The sequence below is a fragment of the Phoca vitulina genome, unplaced genomic scaffold, assembly GCF_004348235.1.
Source record: "Phoca vitulina isolate PV1807 unplaced genomic scaffold, GSC_HSeal_1.0 scaffold47, whole genome shotgun sequence".
Taxonomy (NCBI): Eukaryota; Metazoa; Chordata; class Mammalia; order Carnivora; family Phocidae; genus Phoca; species Phoca vitulina.
The window spans coordinates 2,318,187-2,342,641 of NW_022589750.1; the positions used below are offsets into that span (position 1 = coordinate 2,318,187).

The 24,455-nt window shown below is 57.1% G+C and overlaps 1 protein-coding gene across 1 annotated transcript; it reads left to right on the plus strand.

Moving 5' to 3' along the window:
* On the plus strand, nucleotides 1-24,050 carry POLR2A (RNA polymerase II subunit A). The gene is given in 30 exon segments (XM_032431897.1): nucleotides 1-15; nucleotides 17-94; nucleotides 8,887-9,019; nucleotides 9,162-9,298; nucleotides 9,390-9,563; nucleotides 9,648-9,929; nucleotides 10,229-10,390; nucleotides 10,519-10,739; nucleotides 10,904-11,036; nucleotides 11,534-11,658; nucleotides 11,753-11,963; nucleotides 13,275-13,484; nucleotides 13,571-13,739; nucleotides 13,934-14,028; nucleotides 14,165-14,368; nucleotides 14,508-14,730; nucleotides 15,116-15,299; nucleotides 15,683-15,854; nucleotides 15,947-16,052; nucleotides 16,145-16,350; nucleotides 18,986-19,210; nucleotides 19,351-19,597; nucleotides 19,849-19,949; nucleotides 20,713-20,817; nucleotides 20,955-21,137; nucleotides 21,316-21,519; nucleotides 21,692-21,878; nucleotides 21,976-22,089; nucleotides 22,248-22,397; nucleotides 22,498-24,050. Coding segments are annotated over 30 exon segments (5,913 nt in total). The 3' UTR covers nucleotides 23,655-24,050.
* The last annotated feature ends 405 nt before the right edge of the window (nucleotides 24,051-24,455 follow it).

Below are 24,455 nucleotides of genomic sequence, written 5' to 3' on the forward strand. Positions count from 1 at the left end.
ATGCACGGGGGTGGCCCCCCCCTCCGGTGACAGCGCATGCCCGCTGCGCACCATCAAGCGAGTGCAGTTCGGAGTCCTCAGTCCGGATGAACTGGTAAGCGGCCCTGCCCTCCCTCTGCTCCCTGCCGCGGCGCCCGCGGGGCCCGACGCTGGCAGCCAGGGTGACGGGCCGCCGGAGCCGAGTGTCGCGAGCGTGTGAGCGAGCTCGGCGCTGTGTCCGGGACGGGGGCCGGGCCGCAGCCGGGGTGGGGGGAGATCGGGGCACCGACGCCGAACAAGGGGGGCACTTTGGAAGCGCGGATGCGAAGCGGGACCCCAGATCCTTATTCCCCGCTCCCCCTTCCACAACTACTCGTTGGACGCCTGCTGTGTGATAGACACGACAGACGCTAGGGTTGCAGAGCTGGACGAGACGCGGGAGGACCCTGCCTCCTGCGGGCGCTGTCCGTGGCAAGGGGCCGGGGAGGCCGACAGTAAACGTACAAATAAAGGAGCAAACAAGACAGCTCAGTTATGGCAAGTGCTCTGAATGGAGCGAAGAGGAGTTACCGAGGTGTGAGGCTCCTGTGGGCGGGGTGATGTCAGGGTCCATGAAGCCCCCTCTGGGGAGGTGACGTTACCTGGGTGAAGAGGAGGCAGCCAGCCCTCTGGGCCACAGATCCTAGAACGAGAGCTTTTCAGACAGAGGAAACAGCAGGTGCAAAGGGCCTGAGGGAGCCATGAACTTGGTGTGTTCCGGGGGCTGGAAGAAGTGCCAGTGTGACTGGGGTTTAGACAGGTGAGGAGAGTTATCGAAATGGGCTGGAGAAGCATGAGACTGGGCAGGCCCCGGGGGATGTTGTAAATCATGGTAAGGAATCTGAGTTTAATTCTGTTTTTAATAGGAAGCCTTTGGAGAATTATAAGCCAAAGAGTGACATCAAGTTTACATTTAAAAACACACACACACACACACACACAAATTACTAGTACTTTGCCCTGTGAAGAGCTGATTGCGGGGGAGGGCTAAGGAAGAGAGTGGGAGAGATCGGGGAGGAGGGTGGTTCTGGGGGAGAGCTGTTGGTGACTTGGACTCCTCTGTGGAGTGAACTGGAGGGAGCCAGGTGGCTGGAGAGAATGGTGTTGAATGGCCGTCTTTGTGGATGGAGACAGTTTTGCTGGAGGATAAGGCACAGCTGCGTGAAAGTTATGTCAGGAGTTAGAAGCTCGTAAGCTCACGGCATACAAAGAATAAATTCTGGGTGGAGTTAGGCTTTAAATCTAAAAAGCAAAACTGGAAGGCACCAGCGAAATAGAGAAGGCTTGGGGGTCTGATTCTCCCTTCATGGTAATGAATGAATTACAGGTAAATTTTACTGAGTGCCTATCATGTGCTAGGCACTGAGCCAAGCATTTTTTTCTTTTTTAATCTCTACACCATAACATGGGGCCCGAACTCACAACACCGAGATCAAGAGCCACGTGCCCCTCTGACTGAGTCAGTCAGACGCCCCAGCATTTTATGTACAAGGAAGAGCAGGGCACATTTCACTATATAAAAATAAGAGCCAGGGGCACCTGGGTGGCTCAGATGGTTAAGCGTCTGCCTTCGGCTCAGGTCATGATCCCAGGGTCCTGGGATCGAGCCCCGCATCGGGCTCCCTGCTCGGCGGGAAGCCTGCTTCTCCGTCTTGCTCTGTCTGCCTCTCCCATACGCTTGTTCTCTCTCTCAATAAAATCTTTAAAAAAAAAAAAAAAAAGCCATTTTATCAGAGGCACAATGGACGTCTAAAAAACAGATTGGGAAACAGTATTTGCACTGTGATAGTCAAGGCTAGGTTCCTTAATATACAAGGAACACTTAAAAATCAGTAAGAAAAGTACACACTTGCTAGACAAATAGATAAAGGATACGAATAAGCTGCTCACAGAAGTAGTACAAGTGGCCAATAAAAAATACTCAGTTTACTAATAAAAACGTGCAAATTAAAGTTTTTTTTCTTTATCTGATTTTTCTTTGCTGGCAAAAGTATTGGGAAATAGGCATGCTTATACATTGTTGGTAGAAGAGCCTTTTTGGAGGACAGTCTGACAATTTTATCAGTCGTTTGATGCGTATTCTTTGGTCCAGTATTACCAGTTCTAAAATTTTGTCCTTAAATAAAAAACTTTGAATTTCTGCTCTCGAGCATGCCCTTCCCCAGGTCTTGTCTGGTTCAGCAAGCACACAGTGGCCATACCATTCATCCACTTAAACTCAGGCCAAAAACCATCTTCGATTCTTCTCACAACTTGCACTTGGCCCATCTGCCAGTCTGTCAGCTCTGCCTTTCAAAGTGTGCCTGGAATCCGGCCATTTATGACCATCTCCATCTGGACCGACATGTCCCACCTTTCCCATGGAATACTGCAGTAGCCCTAGCCCCTACTTGTTCCTTCCACAGTTTGCCGAGCAGCTGGGGAGCTCTTTTTATCATGTCTCTCCCCTGCATGGAATCCCCTCCGGAGGATCTAGACTGTTTACTCTGAACTGTATTGAGGTCCTGGCTTATCTGGCCCCGGCCTACCTCTCCAGCTCATTACCAAACTCCCCTTTGGGTCTTCTTTAACCACACCGACCTGCCTGTTCTTCCAACACTCCGAGTTCATTCCTGCCTCAAGGACTTTACTATTCACTGTTCCTGCTGCTTTAGAACAACATTGCCCAGGCCTACCCAGGCTTATTCCTTTACATCCATATATTCTCTGCTCAGATGTCATATTGTTAAGACGGCTTTCCTGACCACCCTGTTTAAATAGTGTCCCCCCTGCATCCTCTAACCCCTGGTCTTTAAGTAATCTCTGCACCCCATGTGGGCTCGAACTTACAACCCCGAGATCAACAGTTGCATGCTCTTCTGACTGAGCCAGCAGGGTGACCTCTAACCCCGGTCTTGACTTTATTTTACTGTGTAGCTTGCCACTCTCAGAAAGGATTCGTTTTTCTGTTTTTTGCTCCCTCAGGAGAATGTAAATTTCATCAGGGACCCTGTATTCACCTCTATAATTTCAGCATCTCAGAGTGTGCCTGGCACATAATTGTGGTGTAATGAGAATGAGTTAAATTAATGAGTGAATGAAGTAATTGGAAAGGATACAAAGATATGTGTAGAAGGCTTTTTATCACAACATTGTTTGGAAATGATACTGTTTGAAATTATAAATTGCCTACATACTTGCTGATAGGAATTCTACGGAGCTAACTCGGGGTGTGTTCTTGGACTAGAACAAGATCTTCCCAGCAGACTAAATCCCCTGTTCCCAGACTGTGCTGAGCCACCGCGGCAAGCTCTCAGGGGCCCAGGGAGAGGTTTTAAATTTTCAAGATAAGTACAAGATCAGCTTTGCGTCTGATGTCCCGGGAACTAGGAGTTCCTGATAGTTGCCTTTCAACATTAGATGGCGCCAGACCCCTTTCAGTGACGTCATATCTTGGGGAAGCTGGGTTTTTAGCAGTTACCAAATACAGGCCAAAAAAAAAATCAGTGTAGAGCAAGAAAGAAGGGTGGTGCTGTCCAATCTGATCCCAAGATCTGCCAGGTTGTACAGGGCCCGACAGGTGTCAGAAGTACGTCATTGTGGTTATTTGGGGAATTAAAAAAAAATTTTTTTTAATATATTGGAATCTTTCTCAATTTTTGTGTGTTTTTTTAATTGGCTATGAAGTTGGTAGGACATAGGTATTTATTAAGTTGTTTGGGCCTGGGTCCTTTTATTTTTATTTATTTTTATTTTTTAAAGATTTTATTTATTTATTTGACAGAGAGAGACACAGTGAGAGAGGGAACACAAGCAGGGGGAGTGGGAGAGGGAGAAGCAGGCTTCCCACTGAGCAGGGGCCCGATGCGGGGCTCTATCCCAGGACCCTGGGACCATGACCTGAGCCGAAGGCAGACGCTTAACGACTGACCCACCCAGGCGCCCCGGCCCTGGGTACTTACTAAGTGGGTCTCTTTGGGCCCAGGGAGTGCTGCGAAAGTTGCTGACGTGGCGACTGAGAGCCCTGTGAACTGATGAAGTTCAGGGTTCTGAGAAATAAGTTACTGACCAGAATGCAGAGTGAGACCCTGTTCATGTAAAAATAGAAAGGTGTTTGCATTTTATAAAACATGTGGAAGGCTGGCTGTTCACAAAACAGAGGCCGTCTCCGGTGTGCAGGGGGACCGGGGGCTTTGATTTTGCCCTGCATTGCTTGCAGTTGATATAGCACTCCTGTGTCTTGAGGGAATAACAGGTAGTTCCGCTTTGGGTAGGAGGACCGGAGGGTGAGGGGCCTCTCGTGGAACAGACGGTATTTAAGAGTAGAATGTTTTCCAGAAGTCTTGGGGAGGGGTGTGTGTCGAGGTACTGAGGGCTCTTGGAATTAGCTGCAAGACGGAGCTGTTGCTTGGCTGTTGTAGTGGGTTTGGAAGTTGCTGAGTCCTGAGGGAGAGGAAGCAAGGAGGGTTGGTGCTCAGGCTTTATGCAAAGCTGGTACAAAGCCAGCAGAGATGAGAGCTCAGTGACACTTGAAGAGGTTGACCCCTCTTTGTTAAAAGCAGCTGTGTACCATGAAAAACATCATTTTATTTATTTATACCCCAGTTCATTCTAAGAAGGATTTAAAACAGTAATATGCTCATAGACGTGTGCTATATCGGTGGATCAGAAGCTTATTCTTGTCTTCAGATTATTTATAATCAAGGGAGGGGTTTCCTGCACATGCAGCAAGTATTTACTGGTGCTGTGGTAGGCGCAGATACAAAGCCAAATGAAACCTGATCCTTGCCCTCAAGGATTGCAATCCAGTGGGAGAGACAGATAAGTAAACAGGTAATGACAGTGGGGCTGAGAACCCTGGGAGGCCCTCGGTGGCCATTGCAGAGAGGTGACATTTGAATCGGGACTTAAAGAATGTAGAGTTTCCCGGGAAGGGGGGTGCGTGAAGGAATTTTGAGAGCTCTCTTGCAAGAGCATAAATGTGGGGGGGGTGGAGGCAGAATGTGGGACTGCATCTGTAAGAGTGGGTTGAAGCCCAGTTCCAAGGACCATGTATGTTTTTCTAAAGGCAGAGAAAAGAAGGAGGTGTTTTTTGATTATTTATTAGAGAGAGTGCATGCGTGTAGGAGCAGGGGTAGAGGCAGAGGGAGAAGCAGGCTTCCTGCTGAGCAGAGAGCCTGATGCGGGGCTCGATCCCAGGACCCTGGGATCATGACCTGAGCCGAAGGCAGACGCTTAATGACTGAGCCACCCAGGCGCCCCAAGAGTTTGTTTTTTTTTAAGATTCTATTCATTTGAGACACAGAGATACAGAGAGCATGAGCAGGGGGAGAAGCAGAGGGAGAGGGTGAAGCAGGCTCCTCGCTGAGCCAGAAGCCCGACTGGGGCTCCATCCCAAGACCCTGGGATCATGAACTGAGTTGAAGGCAGACGCTTAACCATCTGAGCCACCCAGGCGCCCCAGTTTTTTGTTTTTGTTTTTGTTTTTAAGATTTTATTCTTAAGTAATCTCTACACCCAGCATGGGGCTTGAACTCAAACCCCAAGGTCAAGTCGCATGCGCCACGCCTGAGCCAGCCAGGTGCCCCTGAAGAGAACTCGTATTTACTGAGAATTTACAGCAGGCTTCTGTTCTGTAGCCTCAGGGGCACCCCTTGGGACCAGCCACCCCCTTGGGAGCCTAACCCTTACCGAGTGGGTAGTGAGAACCAGTGTTTGGAGGAGGGGTTGGGGGCTAACGTAGTTTGTATATAATCCAAAATGACAGTTTGTTACCTTGTGGTAGGGAGATAGTCCAGAACATTCCAGGACAGCCCCTCGACCTATCTCAATACCTGGAAGCAGAATAGTCCTTAGCAGGTGGGTGGTTTGGTGAGCATGGACTTGGAGCAGAGGGAGGTGCATGGTTTTGCGCATGATTTCCCCCAGCTCCCTCTCTAGCGACCTTTCTGGCAGCCAGATTCAGGCTTGCTTCTGCCTTCCTGTGTTTCAGTCAAGGGGAGCAAAGTCTTTCGTGTTTCTCAGAAGACACGATGCAGCTGATGGGATGCCGGCTTTGTGAAGTCAGTCACCCCCAGCCCTGTCTTCCTGAGACTTTGTCAGGTCATCCTGATGAGCCTTGTGGGTGTTCAGAACGTCTTGTATCAATAGACCATTTGGTTTCTACTCAGCAGTGGCTGGTCAGTCCATTATGGGGGGATTACCGGCCTGACTGGCAGGGACAGCCTTCTCTCTTTTTTCCAAGGTCTTTGAAGGCGCTTCCCTGCGGCCAAGGGCCCTAAGCAGTTGAGTTCAGTCTAACAAACATTCAGCAGCAGCCATGGGACCCAGGACGATAGAGAAATGCTGTCTGCCGAGAGATGCTCATAATCTTTGGGGAAGACGGAACCCCCAATAGATAATTTCATTGCACCGTGAGACGTGCGGTGATAGAGGGGTTATGGAAGCACAGAGGCGGCTCTGGAAACGCTTTCTGGAAGAAGCAGTGCCTGAGCTGAGTCTTTAAACAGCAGTTAGCCTTGGCGGGAAGGGCCTTGCAGACCGAGCTAAGAGCACATATGAAGACCCGCTGATGGGGGACCACTGGGGACTCCGTTACTGGTGTGGAAAAAGAAAGGAAAGTGGAAACGTCCTAAAACCCTTTTTGTAAGCTGTCCTCCTGAGTTTGGACGTCATTCTGAGCGCAAGAGGGTATGAAGATTAGATTTCCGTTTTAGAAAGAGCACCCCAGCTATGTGGATGGATGGGAGAGAGACAGGCTGGCCACCCAAGGAGCGCCCTGATGTGAACCCCCAAGGAAAGGCCTGGCCTGAGGCAGTGGTTGGAGGCATGGAGAAGACGGGCAAGGCTCAGAGACTGTTGAGGAGGTGCAGACAGCCAGTGCCGGGGGCTGGGGGGCTGGGTGGATGATCGCATTGGGTAGGTGTTGTTCCTGAGCACCTGTCATGTCCTGGGCTTAAGCAGGTACACAAAGTTACACAGTTCGTATGTGATAGAACCGGGATTGCAGACCAGAGGTCTCTGGCTCCAGCCCACGCTCAGTTAACTGGTTTATTTGTCAGAGAGCGAGAGCACAAGCGGGGGGAGTGACAGAGGGAGAAGCACACTCCCCGCCTAGCAGGGAGCCGGATGCGGGGCTCCATCCCAGGACCCTGAGATCACTACCTGAGCCGAAGGCAGACGCTCAATCAGCGGAGCCACCCAGGTGTCCCTTGATTCAGTAGATAGTGTAATACGTGAATCCAAAGTTCAGAAGAAAGGGGGGGCCTGGAGGCAAAGATTCGGGCATCTTCGGGATAGAGAGTGAGCATCGGGACAGCCGGCCAGCTGCCTCCAGGGTGTGGATGAGCTAAAACCCAGGGGCGCAGTGGACTCTGGGAGCGGACCGAGGCAGAGGAGCCGAGGAGGAGATAAAGTGGAAGGGCGGAGCTTCGGTGCAGTGGCCCGTCCACCGTGTGTCTCAGGCCCACGGGCTCAGACTGGGGCGGGCTCACGCTGGGGCTCACACTGGGGCGGGCTCACGCTGGGAAGGGCTCACGCTGGGGCTCACGCTGGGGCTCACACTGGGGCGGGCTGCAGGATTTGGCAGAGCAGAGCGCTACTCCTCGGTCTATGGGGAGTGGTTTCGGGGCGGAGGGAGGCGGATCCCTGCGGAGTGCAGATTGGAGCTCCCATCCCTTTGTGTGATGCTGTGGAAACAATGCACTGGCGATCCTGGCTCTGCCACTTTCTAGCTGCCTGTTTTTGGGCCTCTGGTGTGGTCACCTGTGAAATGGGCACAGTGATGCGTATTTTATCCGTTAGCTGTGGAGAGCCGGCGAATCAGCGAGCGCTGCACCGGGCGCCCAGCAGCCGAGTCCCAGGGTTGCGAGGGTTGTGTCTACGCTGCAGCTAAGAACAGCGGGACGGATGTGTGTGGGGCCCAGAGAGGGTTGGGTTTGAGTCCTGCTGGCTCCCCGAGGTGGAGGCCTTGGACAGGTCACTTCACGCAGTCAGGTTGCTCCTGTCTGAGCGACAGGACCTCATTCCTAGAAGGTGAGTGGATCGGCTTAGAGAAACAAGGTGCACGGAGTGCGGTTGGCGCCCAGCACGAAGGTGACCCGCCGGTAGGAGCTTTTCTTAAGTTTTAAGTTCTTCCCTCTGGACGTTTAGTGGGTCAGACCCAGCTAATGCCAAAGTCCTTGGTTTCCAGTGCAAAAACTAAAGGTTTCCTCAGCCCACGTCTCCCCATACCTGCTTCTGAGCTCCTCGGTCTCCCGCTCCCTCCCCCAGGGGGTCCCTCAAGTCTGGACACAGACTGGATTCCACCTTTAGCTCTGCCTCCGTGTCCTGGGGTGCTGGGGCGCCCTTCTGCTCCAGCACCTGCCTCCCTCATCTTACCCCGGGATTTCCATCCGAGCAAGGATGGGCTCGGGCTGCTGGGCCCTCGGGAAGGAGGAGGTGACGAGGCTGGGGGCAGACTGGCGGGCTTGAGGAGCTGAAGCTAGGGGGACCAGGTGTGTCTTGGCGGGCTGCAGCGCCGTCCCCTTCCAGGGACCAGAGTCGGGGCCTGATTTCAGCCTTGGAAGAAGCAAGGCATTGATTTTTTTTCCCCCCTTGAAACAATTTGCTTCTTTTTGTGGTTAAATCTTGTGGATGTCAGTGATTTGGCATTGACCCAGAGGGGTGTGTGGGTTTGAGTCCGAGAGGCAGGTGGTTTGTGTAGAGGTCAGGGTCGGCCGCACGCAAGTCTGAGTGCCTCTCCTATCAGGACAGGGACTAGGATCCCCGATACTCGGCGCCAGCGCTCAGAGCGGACCCACTCCCATGCTGTCCCCCTTTGAGGCCTTTGTATGTGAAGGCTGGAAGCTAGAAACCCTATTTAGTCGTTATTGGCCTTTTTTTCTGTAGAAACGGATGTCCGTGACCGAGGGCGGCATCAAATACCCCGAGACAACGGAGGGGGGCCGCCCCAAGCTTGGGGGGCTGATGGACCCAAGGCAGGGGGTGATCGAGCGGACCGGCCGCTGCCAGACCTGTGCAGGTGAGTGCTGGGGGGCTGGCACGGGGTCCCCACGGTGGGGGGGGGCTTGGGTGCTTGAACACTAGGCCTGGGGGTGGACCCCTGGGGACCTAGGCTCTGAGGTGCGAGCCAGGACGAGGGTGTGAGGTGTGTGTCCCCGCAGGAAATATGACAGAGTGTCCTGGCCACTTCGGCCACATTGAGCTGGCCAAACCTGTGTTTCACGTGGGCTTCCTGGTGAAGACGATGAAAGTGTTGCGCTGCGTCTGCTTCTTCTGCTCCAAACTGCTCGTGGATTCTGTGAGTGGGCGCGGGCCCTGGCCTGGGGGGGACACCTTCCTGGGGAGGACGGAGGAGCGGGCCGCCTGACCCTGCTCTGCTCTATCCCCAGAACAACCCAAAAATCAAGGACATCCTGGCCAAGTCCAAGGGGCAGCCCAAGAAGCGGCTGACGCACGTGTATGACCTGTGCAAGGGCAAGAACATCTGCGAGGGCGGGGAGGAGATGGACAACAAGTTCGGGGTGGAGCAGCCGGAGGGCGACGAGGATTTGACCAAAGAGAAGGTAGCCGACCGGGACTGCTGGAGGGGGGCCGGCGGCAGGGTGGGCGGGGTCTCCAGGCTCTGACGGCCCCTCTGTCTCTGGAAGGGCCATGGCGGCTGCGGGCGGTACCAGCCCCGCATCCGGCGCTCGGGCCTGGAGCTGTACGCGGAGTGGAAGCACGTCAACGAGGACTCCCAGGAGAAGAAGATCCTGCTGAGTCCTGAGCGAGTGCACGAGATCTTCAAGCGCATCTCCGACGAGGAGTGTTTCGTGCTGGGCATGGAGCCCCGCTACGCGCGGCCCGAGTGGATGATCGTCACCGTGCTGCCCGTGCCCCCGCTCTCTGTGCGGCCTGCTGTGGTGATGCAGGGCTCTGCCCGCAACCAGGTCAGCGGCTCCTGGCCCCCGCCTGTGCACGGGGCGGCTGGCTGTCGGAGGGGAGGGAGCCCCCGGGCTGTGGGCGGACGCGTGCAGGAGCCGGGGTCGAGCGCGGGTGCCTGGGTCACCGTGCCACCTGGCAGCCGTGTGCCCTCGGTGGAGGCCCTTGACTTAGTTGAAGATCACGGAGGTGCTTCCGTGCGTGGGAGGTGAGAGACCAGGCCTGCTTGGCAGGCGCCCTGAGGACGAGGGAGGCGCCGATCGCCCCGTGGTGGCCGGCCTGTGACCGTGCGGACTTCCTGCCGCAGGATGACCTGACTCACAAGCTGGCGGACATCGTGAAGATCAACAACCAGCTGCGGCGCAATGAGCAGAATGGCGCGGCGGCCCACGTCATCGCCGAGGACGTGAAGCTTCTCCAGTTCCACGTGGCCACCATGGTGGACAATGAGCTGCCCGGCTTGCCCCGCGTGAGTCCACACGCTGCCCGCCCTGTGCCGGAGCGGGAGGGGGCTAGGGGCCCGTGGGAGGCCTCCGAGCTCTGGAGCAGGGGCCCGTGCTGACCACGGGGTGCCCCCCCCCCTGTGTTTCCTCACAGGCCATGCAGAAGTCTGGGCGCCCCCTCAAGTCCCTGAAGCAGCGGCTGAAGGGCAAGGAAGGCCGGGTCCGAGGGAACCTGATGGGCAAGCGGGTGGACTTCTCGGCCCGCACCGTCATCACCCCCGACCCCAACCTCTCCATCGACCAGGTCGGCGTGCCCCGCTCCATCGCCGCAAACATGACCTTTGCGGAGATCGTCACGCCCTTCAACATCGACAGGTGGGCTTGGCCTCAGGAGCTCCGCCGGGGGGGGGGGGGGGGGGCGGGTATGTGAGGGCCCAGGCTTGGAGCCGGGGCTGACAGCGCTTCCGCCTGGGGTTCTGGGGTGAGGGCAGCAGGGCTTCCAGGGAGGCCTGTGCTCACTGCACCTCTGCCCTCCGCAGACTCCAGGAGCTGGTGCGCAGGGGAAACAGCCAGTACCCAGGGGCCAAGTACATCATCCGGGACAATGGCGATCGTATTGACCTGCGTTTCCACCCCAAGCCCAGTGATCTTCACTTGCAGACTGGCTACAAGGCATGTAGCAGGCCAGGGCCTCTCTCCCTGACCCGAGCAGGAGGCTCTGGAGTGGGGGCCGGCTGCAGGGGGCCCCCTGAGGCTGTCCTGTCCGTCAGGGTCCAGGCCTGGGGCGTCTCTAAAAGGCCACTGCCATCCTCGGCAAGCTGTGGCTGCTGGCCGCGGACATCCGGTGGGGGGGGGGGGGTCGCACTAACCCAAGGGCAGCACCCCGGACCCCAGCTTTACAGGGCAGGGAAGGGAGATCCAGGGAGGAACGGAGCAGAAGGCTTCATGCGCAGAGTCTCTGGGTTTTCTCCCGCCACGGAGGTCCCTGAGGCTGGTGGGTGCTGCGCCTCGTCCTCTCCTGACGTCTGGCCCGAAGGGGTGGATGATACGTGTTCTCCATGAAATCGTACCCTTCCATCGGTCTGTTTGCACCTGCAGAGCGTTTCAGGCCCACCGGCCTTTCCTTCTTAGCAAGCCCCCTCCTCCGAGCCTGTCGCCTCCCTCCCTAGGTGGAACGGCACATGTGTGACGGCGACATCGTCATCTTCAACCGCCAGCCGACTTTGCACAAAATGTCCATGATGGGGCACCGAGTCCGCATCCTCCCCTGGTCTACTTTTCGCTTAAATCTGAGGTCAGTGTCCGGCCGAGGGAGGCGGGTGCGGCCGGGCGGCTCCCTGACGCTTCCCTGAGGCAGCTCCCTGAGCCCGGCCTCTCGGTCCCTGCAGTGTGACAACTCCATACAACGCTGACTTTGACGGGGATGAGATGAACTTGCACCTGCCACAGTCTCTGGAGACGCGGGCGGAGATCCAGGAGCTGGCCATGGTGCCGCGCATGATTGTCACCCCCCAGAGCAACCGCCCTGTCATGGGTATCGTGCAGGACACGCTCACGGCAGTGCGCAAATTCACGAAGAGAGACGTCTTCTTGGAGCGGGTGCGTGCTCCTGGGGGGGGGGCCCGGGGAAGGAAGAGCTGCGACGTCTGCCTCGACCTGCCGCACGCCGACCTGTGTGCAAGGCAGGAGAGGGAGGCGGTTGGGAAGGTCAGCGGCCAAAAAGAGCTTATGGCTTTAGCTCCCCATTCAATGTTTTATTTTATTTTGGTTTTTTTCTCCATTTAATTATTATTATTATTTTTAAAGATTTAATTTTTTATTTGACAGAGAGAGACACAGCGAGAGAGGGAACACAAGCAGGGGGAGTGGGAGAGGGAAAAGCAGGCTTCCCACTGAGCAGGGAGCCTGATGTGGGGCTCGATCCCAGGACCCTGGGATCATGACCTGAGCCGAAGGCAGACGCTTAATGACTGAGCCACCCAGGCGCCCCTATTTTTTTTTTTTTTTAAGATTTTTTTATGAAAGAGAGCACAAGCAGGGGAACAGCAGGCAGAGGGAGAGGGAGAAGCAGGCTCCCCGCCCAGCAGGGAGTCCGATGCGGGGCTCGATCCCAGGACCCCGGGATCATGACCTGAGCCGAAGGCAGACGCTTAACCCCAGGCGCCCCTCCCCATTTAATTCTTCAGGATGTCATGTAATTTCAGCTACTTATAAAAAGCAAAGGTGAAAAAGCAATGATTTTATTACAGTTTTTTTTTTCTACCTTTACCTTCATTCATTTCATAATATTATTTTGTTTAAAGATTTTATTTATTTATTTGATAGATCACAAGTAGGCAGACAGACAGAGAGAGAGGGAGAAGCAGGCTCCCCTCTGAGCAGGGAGCCCGATATGGGGCTTGATCCCAGGAACCTGGGATCATGACCTGAGCCCAAGGCAGACACTTAACCGACTGAGCCACCCAGGCGCCCCTTTTTTCATAATTATTAAAAGTAACTTATATTTCTTTTTCAAGAGAAGAGAAACCCAGAGTCTCACAGTCATAATGAATTTTTTTTTTTTTTTTTTTTTTTAAAGATTTTTATTTTATTTATTTGACAGAGAGAGACACAGCGAGAGAGGGAACACAAGCAGGGCGGAGTGAGAGAGGGAGAAGCAGGCTTCCCGCTGAGCAGGGAGCCCGATGTGGGGCTCCATCCCAGGACCCTGGGATCATGACCTGAGCCGAAGGCAGACGCTTAACGACTGAGCCACCCAGGCGCCCCAGTCATAATGAATTTTTAATTGAAAGTTTGGAAAACGCTTTTCCGGCATCTCTGCCTCCCCAGTCCGGCTTCCACCCGAAGCCCTGTGACCTTCCCCGGTGAGGCCTGCAGTGCTGAAGTCTGGTGTCGCTCTTCCTCTCGCAGGGGGAGGTGATGAACCTCCTGATGTTCCTGTCCACGTGGGACGGGAAGGTGCCGCAGCCAGCCATCCTGAAGCCGCGGCCCCTGTGGACGGGCAAACAGATCTTCTCCCTCATCATACCAGGCCACATCAACTGCATCCGCACCCACAGCACCCATCCCGATGATGAGGACAGCGGTCCTTACAAACACATCTCTCCTGGGGACACCAAGGTAGGACCTGGCCTCTGCCTGGGTGGGGACGGGGTTTCGACAGGGGTGCCACCGCCCGGGCCTCGAGTGGGGTGCTTTGTGCCCAGGTGGTGGTGGAGAACGGGGAGCTGATCATGGGCATCCTGTGTAAGAAGTCTCTGGGCACGTCGGCTGGCTCACTGGTCCACATCTCTTACTTGGAGATGGGTCACGACGTCACTCGCCTCTTCTACTCCAATATTCAGACCGTCATTAACAACTGGCTTCTCATCGAGGGTGAGTGGAGGGCTGTAGTGAGCCCCCTCCTTGAATCCTGACTCTTTCTCCTCTTACTGTTCGCGGTTTTCTTCCGTCCTTTGCTTGTTCCTCCTTGGATTTGGGGTCCCTCCGCCAGCTCTCGTGGCTGTGGTTCCATTCCGGGGTTTGGGGGGTCTAAAGAGGGTGTTGGTGATGCTTCTCCTTTCCCCTAGGTCATACCATTGGCATTGGGGACTCCATCGCCGACTCTAAGACCTACCAGGACATTCAGAACACCATTAAGAAGGCCAAGCAGGACGTGATAGAGGTGAGTGGGGAGGCCCGGCCAAGACTGAGTGACAGGCGCTTGGAGACGTTGAAGGGAACGTCGGCGACAGCAGAGCAGGTGTGAGGGAAGGGGGAGCAGAACAGGCCCTGAGCACTGCCGCCTCCTTTGCACCCAGGTCATCGAGAAGGCTCATAACAATGAGCTGGAACCCACCCCGGGGAACACTCTGCGGCAGACCTTTGAGAACCAGGTGAACCGTATTCTCAACGACGCCCGAGACAAGACTGGTTCCTCTGCTCAGAAGTCCCTGTCTGAGTACAACAACTTCAAGTCCATGGTGGTGTCCGGGGCCAAAGGCTCCAAGATCAACATCTCCCAGGTGCGGAGCCCGGTCCTTCCAGATGCGGGCAGCAGAGAAGGCCGGGAGCGCGGGGGAAGGGGTGTCTGGGGGGAGCGTGCTGGGAACGCTGACTCCTCGTGCAAAGGGAGTCCGGTGCACCCCACCTTTCGGTCCCCAGGTCATTGCTGTCGTCGGGCAGCAGAACGTGGAAGGGAAACGGATCCCGTTTGGATTCAAGCACCGGACCCTGCCTCACTTCATCAAGGACGACTACGGGCCCGAGAGCCGAGGCTTTGTGGAGAACTCCTACCTGGCCGGCCTCACGCCCACCGAGTTCTTCTTCCACGCCATGGGGGGTCGCGAGGGCCTCATCGACACGGCCGTCAAGACTGCCGAGACTGGTGAGGCCTTCGGGGCCTCCAGGGTGGCGGTGAGGGTTCTTGGGCTAAAGCCTCCCGTTCCCAGGCCGGTGATTTTGTCTCTCGCGGAAAGAAAAGCAGCTGAAGCTCAGAAGCTGGGCTAGCGCTCCCTGGTGCAGGGACAGGGCCTCGAGGTCTCTCTGGCGACCTGTCCCCTGGGGGACTCTCCTAGGCCCTGGTTCCAGCTGGTGGTGGGCGTGGCTTTCACGCAGCGGCCTCGGGCCAGGGGGCTGCTAGCTGTCTCTTCTGAGGTTCAGGTTGGGTGAAGGCCCCGGAGCGGCTGGCGAGGCTTGTCCTGAGATCAGGCCCTTTGCGCGTCGGCGTCCTCTTTCTGCCCTCAGGCCCATACCCGGTCCCCTCCTCGTAGGGTACATCCAGCGGCGGCTCATCAAGTCCATGGAGTCGGTGATGGTGAAGTACGACGCCACCGTGCGCAACTCCATCAACCAGGTGGTGCAGCTACGCTATGGCGAGGACGGCCTGGCCGGCGAGAGCGTCGAGTTCCAGAACCTGGCTACGCTGAAGCCATCCAACAAGGCTTTTGAGAAGAAGTGAGGAGGCTGCAGTGGGTGGTTCTCGCCCCTGGGGCTCACGACCAGCTTCCTAGGCGTCCCCTCCCTGCACGCAGAGAGACCGCTCGCCCACAGCGTGCCTGGCAGTCATCCTTACCTCTTAGAGCCCTTTCCGGATCTTGGGGATAGCAGCTGCATGGGGGGGGGGGGGCAGACCTGAGACCCAGCCCACCCTCTCCCCGATGACGGTGTAAGCAAGCTCAGGCGGGCTGGCCCGAGCTCAGGTCCTGTTGGCAGTCCTGGGGCCTAGACCTTGAATTTCTCTGCCCCAGACGCTTGGCTTCAAAGCCTGGTTCTGCAAGCCATGCAGCTCAGGGAGCATGGCCACCTGCCCCTTGACACTCCCCGCCTGCTGCCTGCAGGTTCCGCTTCGACTACACCAACGAGAGGGCCCTGCGGCGCACTCTGCAGGAGGACCTGGTGAAGGACGTGCTGAGCAACGCGCACATTCAGAACGAGCTGGAGCGGGAATTTGAGCGGATGCGTGAGGACCGGGAGGTGCTCAGGGTCATCTTCCCAACGGGCGACAGCAAGGTGCGTGTGGGCGGGAAGGCGGGGCCGGGGAGCTGCTGCCCGTGCGTGGCTGTGCCCAACTCGTGGCCCCCCTCCCTGCCGCCCCTCCTCAGGTGGTGCTCCCCTGTAACCTGCTGCGCATGATCTGGAACGCTCAGAAAATCTTCCACATCAACCCCCGCCTGCCCTCCGACCTGCACCCCATCAAGGTTGTAGAGGGTGAGTAGCTTCTTGGGGACCCCCGGGCCAGGCTGGGGGACCGGAGTGAGCTGGGCCCTGTCTACCATCTCTTGACCTCCTCTGGCCCCCAGGAGTCAAGGAATTGAGCAAGAAGCTGGTGATTGTGAATGGGGATGACCCCCTGAGCCGGCAAGCTCAGGAGAACGCCACGCTTCTCTTCAACATCCACCTGCGTTCCACGCTGTGCTCCCGCCGCATGGCCGAGGAGTTCCGGCTCAGCGGGGAGGCCTTTGACTGGCTGCTCGGAGAGATCGAGTCCAAGTTCAACCAGGCCATTGTGAGTGGTGTTCTCATCTCAGCCTTGCTTTTCTCCTTTGACCTGTCGACTTGCCTGGGCTCTGAGCACAGCCTGCCTCTGTCTACCATCGCCCGGTCATGGCTCTCGCTCACGGAGGGGCCACGCTGTGCCGGGTCCTGTGCGTGGGGCTTCATGCTCCTTCATTCCCTGGCGGGCTCGAGACGACCTGAGCAGGTTGTCCCCATGTCGCAGATGCCAACACTGGGCCTTGGAGAGATGGGGTGACTACTCCAGGACGGGCAGTCGTACTGGAAAGAAGCCGTGTGGCTGGGATATGAGATAGGAGGGTCGTTCTTTATTTTCTTAAAGCGCCTGCTGTGTTCTGAATTCCAGTTTAGGTGGAGGTAGGGAGTTGGAGTGAGCAGGAAAGAGATTTGGAGATACTAGGATAGACCACCACTGTGTTGAAGTGAGGTTTTTACAGGATAGCGGGAAGAGAGAAGCATTGTGATTATAGGCATGGCCTTGAATATATGTGATGTAAATCCAGTTTTATAAAATAAATAATTAGAATGCATTAGGGAACGCTACAGACTACGACTGAAAGAAAGAAGGCTTAAATGAGCGGAAGGACATCCTGTGTTCACAGATTACAAGATTTGTGTTGCTAAATGGCGATAATCCGAAGTGACCTACAGACCCAACACTGTCCCTGTCAAATCCCAGCTCCCTTTTTATGCAGAAATTTATAAGCTGATTATAAAATTCATATGGAAACGCAGGGGACCCGGAATAGCCAGACAGTTTTGAAGAAGAACAAGATTAGAGGACTCACACTCCCCGATTTCAGAACTCCGTGTAGAGCTTCAGTTCTCGAGATAGCGTGGTGCTCACATAAGATGAATGGAACTTGAGTCGATGGCTTGGAAATTAAACCCTCATGTTTACAGTCATTATATTTCTGACAAGGGTGCCAAGTCGATCGAACAAGGGAAAATAAGTGTTTTCAGCAATGGTGCTGGGGGGCACCTGGGTGGCTCAGTCCATTAAGCATCCAACTCCTGGTTTCGGCTCAGGTCATGGTCTCATGAGTTATAAGATCCAGCCCCACGTTGGTCTCCGCGCTTAGCAGGAGGGTCTGCTTGAGATTCTCTTCTGCCCTTAGCCCTGCGCGTGCTCAGTCTCTCTCTTTCTCTCAAACAAATCTTTAAAAAATAATAGTGCTGGGACAACTGGACATCCACATGCAAAAGATTGAAGTTGGATTCCTATCGTATGGAGAAATTACTTCAAAATGCGTTAGAGACCTAAATATAAAAGCTCAAGCTGTAAAAGGTTCTAGAAGAAAACGTAAGGGTAAATCGTCATAACCTTTGATCAGACGGTGGAGTCTTCAGTAGGACACCAAAGGCGTGCGCTGAAGAGCACAAAACAAGACAGATCAGGCTTCATCCGAATTAAAAACTTGTGCTTCAGAGGATACCAGCGAGAGAGTGAGGAAAGCCAGAAAGGGAGGAAAGATTTGCAGATCATCGCACGCATGAAGGATACATGAAGGACTGCTGCAAGTCAGCAACAAAAAGAGGGCCGTCTATGGGCTTGAGTAGACCTTTCCCCCCAAAATATACGAAAGTGACCAGTAAACGCATGAGAAAAGACGCTCAGCGTCATTGGCCGCCCAGGAAATGGAGCTGAAGCCCCAGTGAGCTACCGCTTCGTGGCCCTCGAGTTTAGGATGGAAAGAGGCTGTGGGCAAGGCCACGGAGCAGTGGACACTCCTGGGCCACTGTTGTGGGTGGTGCGGCCACTGGGGGAGTCCCTGGGGGTCACGGCCCGCTGTTCCTCTTAAGAGTAGACAGAGGTACGGGCGCCTGGGTGGCTCAGTCGGTTAAGCGACTGCCTTCGGCTCAGGTCATGATCCTGGAGTCCCGGGATCGAGTCCCGCCTCGGGCTCCCTGCTCAGCAGGGAGTCTGCTTCTCCCTCTGACCCTCCTCCCTCTCGTGCTCTCTGTCTCTCATTCTCTCTCTCGCAAATAAATAAATAAAAATCTTAAAAAAAAAAAAAAAGAGTAGACAGAGGTACCGTTTGAACCAGCAGATCCACTCCTAGGAATATGCCTGAGACTGGAAAGCGTGTGCAAGGAAAACCGGGCACACAGACGTCCACGGCCCCGCCGTTCGTAATGGCCAAGCAGTGGAAACAGCCAAACGTCCGTCCGCTGATGGATGAGTAAACAAGACTGCCAAAGCCACACAGAGGAATGTTCTGTGGTAAAAGTAACGAGGTGCCAAGCCATAAGGAGACCGCAGTGCCCGCCTGCGGAGGCCACGTACCCTAGGACTCTCGTGGAAAGTTAGATTTGATGGCATGTGGTCGCAGCCTCAGTGAAAATAAACTTCGGGGAGCTCCCCCACCTGGAGCACCGAGGCGACGTGCGAGTTCAGCCTGCAGCTTTAGCACGCCGTAGAAGCTAGGGTTCCAGACGGCCGAGTGCCTCCTTCCGGGCGTGCGGCACGGCACGTGCAAGCGTGTGAGTGTAAACTGAGGCAGAGGAAGGGGCGCGCGAGTCCGACTCGTCCCAACGCCGGTGTCGCCGCCCCGGCTGCACCTCGTCCTCAGTCGCCAGAAGGGAGGCGCTCGCTTTTTCTGACGCCGGCTCTTCTTACTCCGCAGGCCCATCCCGGGGAGATGGTGGGCGCCCTGGCCGCACAGTCCCTTGGAGAACCTGCCACCCAGATGACCTTGAACACCTTTCATTATGCTGGTGTGTCTGCCAAGAATGTGACCCTGGGGGTGCCCCGCCTCAAGGAGCTCATCAACATCTCCAAGAAGCCGAAGACACCTTCGCTTACTGTCTTCCTGCTGGGCCAGTCGGCTCGAGATGCTGAGAGAGCCAAGGTGGGGCTGCGCGGCTGGGCCTCCTGGCGGGAGGAAGAGGAGGAGAGCCTCGCCCTTGAATGCACGCTCTCTACAGGAGGGTTTGGAAGGGCTTTTAGAGCCACCCACATGCCTGTGTCCCCAATCCCTCTTTGTCCCAGGACATTCTGTGCCGTCTGGAACACACGACGTTGAGGAAGGTGACCGCCAACACCGCCATCTACTATGACCCCAACCCCCAGAGCACGGTGGTGGCAGAGGATCAGGAGTGGGTGAATGTCTACTACGAGATGCCTGACTTTGACGTGGCCCGGATCTCCCCCTGGCTTCTGCGGGTGGAGCTGGACCGGAAGCACATGACCGACCGGAAGCTGACCATGGAGCAGATTGCCGAGAAGATCAATGCTGGTAAGGGCGGGAGGGCCCATCTCCGGAGTCCTGCCTGAGCTCCCCGTCTGTCCTGTCACCGCCCGCCAGTCCCCAGCGAGCCACCCACCCTCCCCGCTTCCGTGGGCCTGCTCTGCCTCTGGGCGTCCTGCACTTCCTCTCTGCTCCCTTTCCCTTCTCCCTGCTCCCCTCCTAGGGGGTTCTGGGAGGAGGAGGGGAAGCCAGAAGAGAGTCCTGTCGCCGTAGTTCTCATGGCCCCTTCTCCCCGCCAGGTTTCGGCGATGACTTGAACTGCATCTTTAACGACGATAACGCCGAGAAGCTAGTGCTCCGGATCCGCATCATGAACAGCGACGAAAACAAGATGCAAGAGGTAAAGGGGACCCGAGAGGAGACTGATAGCCGGCGGTAGGACGCTGGGAAACCTTGTTCGCGACCAGGGGCGTTAGAGCGAAAGCAGCCTTGTGGAGGCTGGCCGCAATTTCCAAGACTTGTAGCAGCAAAAACGTTTGAAAACTGGGGTAGCAGCCGTGTAGACCCAACGGGTGGTGTTGAAGTGGGGGAGGCCCTGGGCCCTCCCGCCGTGAGGCTCCCGCCTGAGGGCGGAGGGCAGAGTTGGCGCGTCCTGCAGAAGGTGGGTGACAGCCGCAGGCCCCGAGACGGGGCTGGACCGGTGACCTCACGCCTGGGCACGGCTCCTGAGAAAGGAGATGGGGTGCCTGGGCACGAATAACGAAAACGCGGAGCTCGCTGGTGAACCTCGGAGAGTAGATCTGGAAATCGTGTCGGGTTTCGAGGGAGCAGAGGACAGCCCCTCCCACGAGCCCGGTGGGGCCGAAGTGGCGGCCTGGGCAGTACCCGCGGGGCCGGGGCGAGCTGGGGGGGGCCGCAGGCGCCGGCACGGCCCTTGGAGCGGGCAAGCGCACACGCCGCAATCGAGTTGGGGTGGTGGGGTGCGGGTGCTCCCCTTAGGTTTTTCTCAGGATCGCCAAAGCGTGATAAAAAGTCACGTCAGGGGAACCGAGGAGGGCAGAGCCTGGGGCCTGAGTTGACTCTTCGGTCCCTGGGGAGGCTGTGGTTTGGATTGAGCCTGGGAAGAGAGGAGGGTTCTAGGACTCTGGCCTCGCTCTCTGCAGGAGGAGGAGGTGGTGGACAAGATGGATGACGACGTTTTCCTGCGCTGCATCGAGTCCAACATGCTGACCGATATGACCCTGCAGGGCATCGAGCAGATCAGCAAGGTCAGCCTGCCCACCCCTCTGCGATGCAGCCCCCCCCCCCCCCCCCCCCCCCCCCCCCCCCCCGCCGACCGAGCTCACGTTCCTCCCCCCGCTGCCCAGTCCCCACCCCCGCCCGAGCTCACGCCCCTCCCCTGCAGGTGTACATGCACCTGCCGCAGACAGACAACAAGAAGAAGATCATTATCACGGAGGACGGGGAGTTCAAGGCCCTGCAGGAGTGGATCCTGGAGACGGACGGTGTGAGCCTGATGCGGGTGCTGAGCGAGAAGGACGTGGACCCTGTGCGCACCACGTCCAACGACATCGTGGAGATCTTCACGGTGAGCCCCCGGAGCCCCCCTGCCCCGCTCTCTTCCCGGATCCCCGGGTGTCCGGCAAGCAGTGGCCCCCGTGCTCGCTCTCGGCATTTGCTCACTTGGATTTCTCCAAGCCCGAGTCCACCGTTGGCCGTGGGCTGCCCCGACTCTGACCGCCCCCCCCCGCCCCCGGCCATGCCAGGTGCTGGGCATCGAAGCTGTGCGGAAGGCTCTGGAGCGGGAACTGTACCACGTCATCTCCTTTGACGGCTCCTACGTCAATTACCGCCACTTGGCTCTGCTCTGTGACACCATGACCTGTCGCGGCCACTTGATGGCCATCACCCGACACGGGGTCAATCGCCAGGATACCGGCCCTCTCATGAAGTGCTCCTTTGAGGAAACGGTAAGGACGGCCCCGGGCAGGGTGGAAGGAGAGGGGGCAGGACGAGGGAGCGCTGCAGGAAGAAGGGGTGAGGCAGAGTGAAGGTGGGCGCTGGCCTGGCCGCCGCCCTCGCCCCATCGGAGCTTGGGGTGTGGAGGCGTCTCACGGGCCCCCCGCCCGTCCGGTTGTCCAGGTGGACGTGCTGATGGAAGCAGCCGCCCACGGAGAGAGCGACCCCATGAAGGGGGTGTCGGAGAACATCATGCTGGGCCAGCTCGCCCCGGCCGGCACCGGCTGCTTCGACCTGCTGCTCGACGCGGAGAAGTGCAAGTACGGCATGGAGATCCCCACCAACATCCCCGGCTTGGGGGCCGCCGGACGTGAGTAGCAGGGCCTCCGCTGCCCAGACCTGCGGGGGTGTGGGGGGGGTGCCGGCCCGCGGGTGCGGTGCTCAGGAGCCCCTCTGCTTCTCCACAGCTACTGGCATGTTCTTCGGCTCGGCGCCCAGTCCCATGGGAGGGATTTCTCCGGCCATGACGCCCTGGAACCAGGGCGCAACTCCAGCCTATGGCGCCTGGTCCCCCAGTGTTGGTGAGTGACGCCCTGGGAACAGGGCCCCCCGGGTCGCCAGGGGCGGGTGAGCTGCGGGGCTGAAGCGGTGCCAGGTCGGAGCGTGGGAGGCCGGGTGGCTCTGCGGACGGGGTTGGGCTCCAGCTCTGCCCTGGACTCCCGTCTCTCTCCCCTGACAGGGAGCGGAATGACCCCGGGGGCAGCCGGCTTCTCCCCCAGCGCCGCCTCCGACGCCAGTGGCTTCAGCCCCGGGTACTCGCCTGCCTGGTCCCCAACGCCGGGCTCCCCGGGCTCCCCCGGCCCCTCCAGCCCGTACATCCCCTCACCAGGTGAGCTGTCCCTGCCGGTTGGGGCCAAGTTTCTTTCCTCCCCGATCCTCCCTTTGGGTGACTTTCCGCCACTTAACTCCTTTTGGCTTCTTCCCCACAGGTGGTGCGATGTCTCCCAGCTACTCCCCGACCTCACCTGCCTACGAGCCTCGCTCCCCTGGGGGCTATACGCCTCAGAGTCCCTCTTACTCCCCCACCTCGCCCTCCTACTCCCCCACCTCTCCGTCCTACTCTCCAACTAGTCCCAACTATAGTCCCACGTCACCCAGCTACTCCCCGACTTCTCCCAGCTACTCCCCGACCTCACCCAGCTACTCCCCGACCTCACCCAGCTACTCCCCGACCTCTCCCAGCTACTCTCCAACTTCCCCGAGCTACTCGCCCACCTCTCCCAGTTACTCCCCGACCTCTCCCAGCTACTCTCCCACCTCTCCCAGCTACTCCCCAACCTCTCCCAGCTACTCGCCCACATCCCCCAGCTATTCTCCCACATCCCCCAGCTACTCTCCCACGTCCCCGAGCTACTCCCCCACGTCCCCGAGCTACTCCCCAACGTCCCCGAGCTACTCACCAACCAGCCCTAACTATTCTCCAACCAGTCCCAATTACACCCCGACGTCACCCAGCTATAGCCCGACATCACCCAGCTACTCCCCAACTAGTCCCAACTACACGCCCACGAGCCCCAACTATAGCCCGACCTCTCCAAGTTACTCTCCAACTTCGCCCAGCTACTCCCCAACTTCGCCAAGCTACTCCCCGTCAAGTCCACGATACACACCACAGTCTCCAACCTATACCCCGAGCTCCCCCAGCTACAGCCCCAGCTCCCCCAGCTACAGCCCAACCTCGCCGAAGTACACCCCCACCAGTCCCTCCTACAGCCCCAGCTCCCCAGAGTACACCCCGACCTCCCCCAAGTACTCACCCACCAGCCCGAAATACTCACCCACCTCCCCCAAGTACTCGCCCACCAGCCCCACCTACTCACCCACCACCCCAAAATACTCCCCAACATCTCCTACTTATTCGCCAACCTCTCCTGTCTATACCCCAACCTCCCCCAAGTACTCGCCCACCAGCCCCACCTACTCGCCCACCTCCCCCAAGTACTCGCCCACCAGCCCCACCTACTCGCCCACCTCCCCCAAAGGCTCTACCTACTCCCCCACTTCCCCTGGCTATTCCCCCACCAGCCCCACCTACAGCCTCACCAGTCCGGCCATCAGCCCGGACGACAGTGATGAGGAGAACTGAGGGTGTGCGAGGCGCGGGGCAGCCCGGGTGGTGCCCTTGTGGGGTGCAGGCCCCCAGCCCACCTCCCTTGTACATAGCGCCTGTGACAAAGTTCCTCGTTGACGTTCTGGTCCCGTTTCCGCTGGGGCTTCTTGTCTTGGTCTCCACTCGTGCTGTCTCAGAAGCCACTCGCCTGGCTGTGGTGTTCTCCTTCCTACCCCACCCGCCCCAGGCCTGTCCCCAAATCGAGGCTCCCTCCTTGCCTGTGGCTTGATTGGGGGTAAAGGGTATTTTAACTTCTTAGGGGTAGTTCCTGCTCTGGGTCGTTATATCTGATCCTCGGGAAGAACAAAGCTAAAGCTGCCTTTTGTCTGTTATTTTATTTTTTGAAGTTTAAATAAAGTTTACTAATTTTGGCCAAAAGCGTGTCACAGGGAGTGCTTAACTGGGGGGCAGGCACACCTGGGCCGCCCCCTGCCTGGGCCACTGACCGCTGCTGGGAGGCGGGCGGCCCGGAGCAGACAGCTCCTTATTCTCTGAACAAGAACTTGCCACGTACCACGTGTTGCTTTCTACCAGCTTTATGGTCCCACGGGGGTGGCCCTTGCCCTTTGTTGAACATAACAGCTTTTTAACCTCTTATCACGATACGGGATTTGGAAAAGTTCAGAAAGATCCACGTGCTGCAGAAGCAGAGACGTAACCAGTCTTCACACTGCCACCAGGAGGCACATTTTCTTCTGGTATTTTTCCTGCACGTTTCTCAAGTCCCTTCCAGCCAGTTCTTGTTTTGGCCTCAAACCAACAATGAGAAGGTTCTGG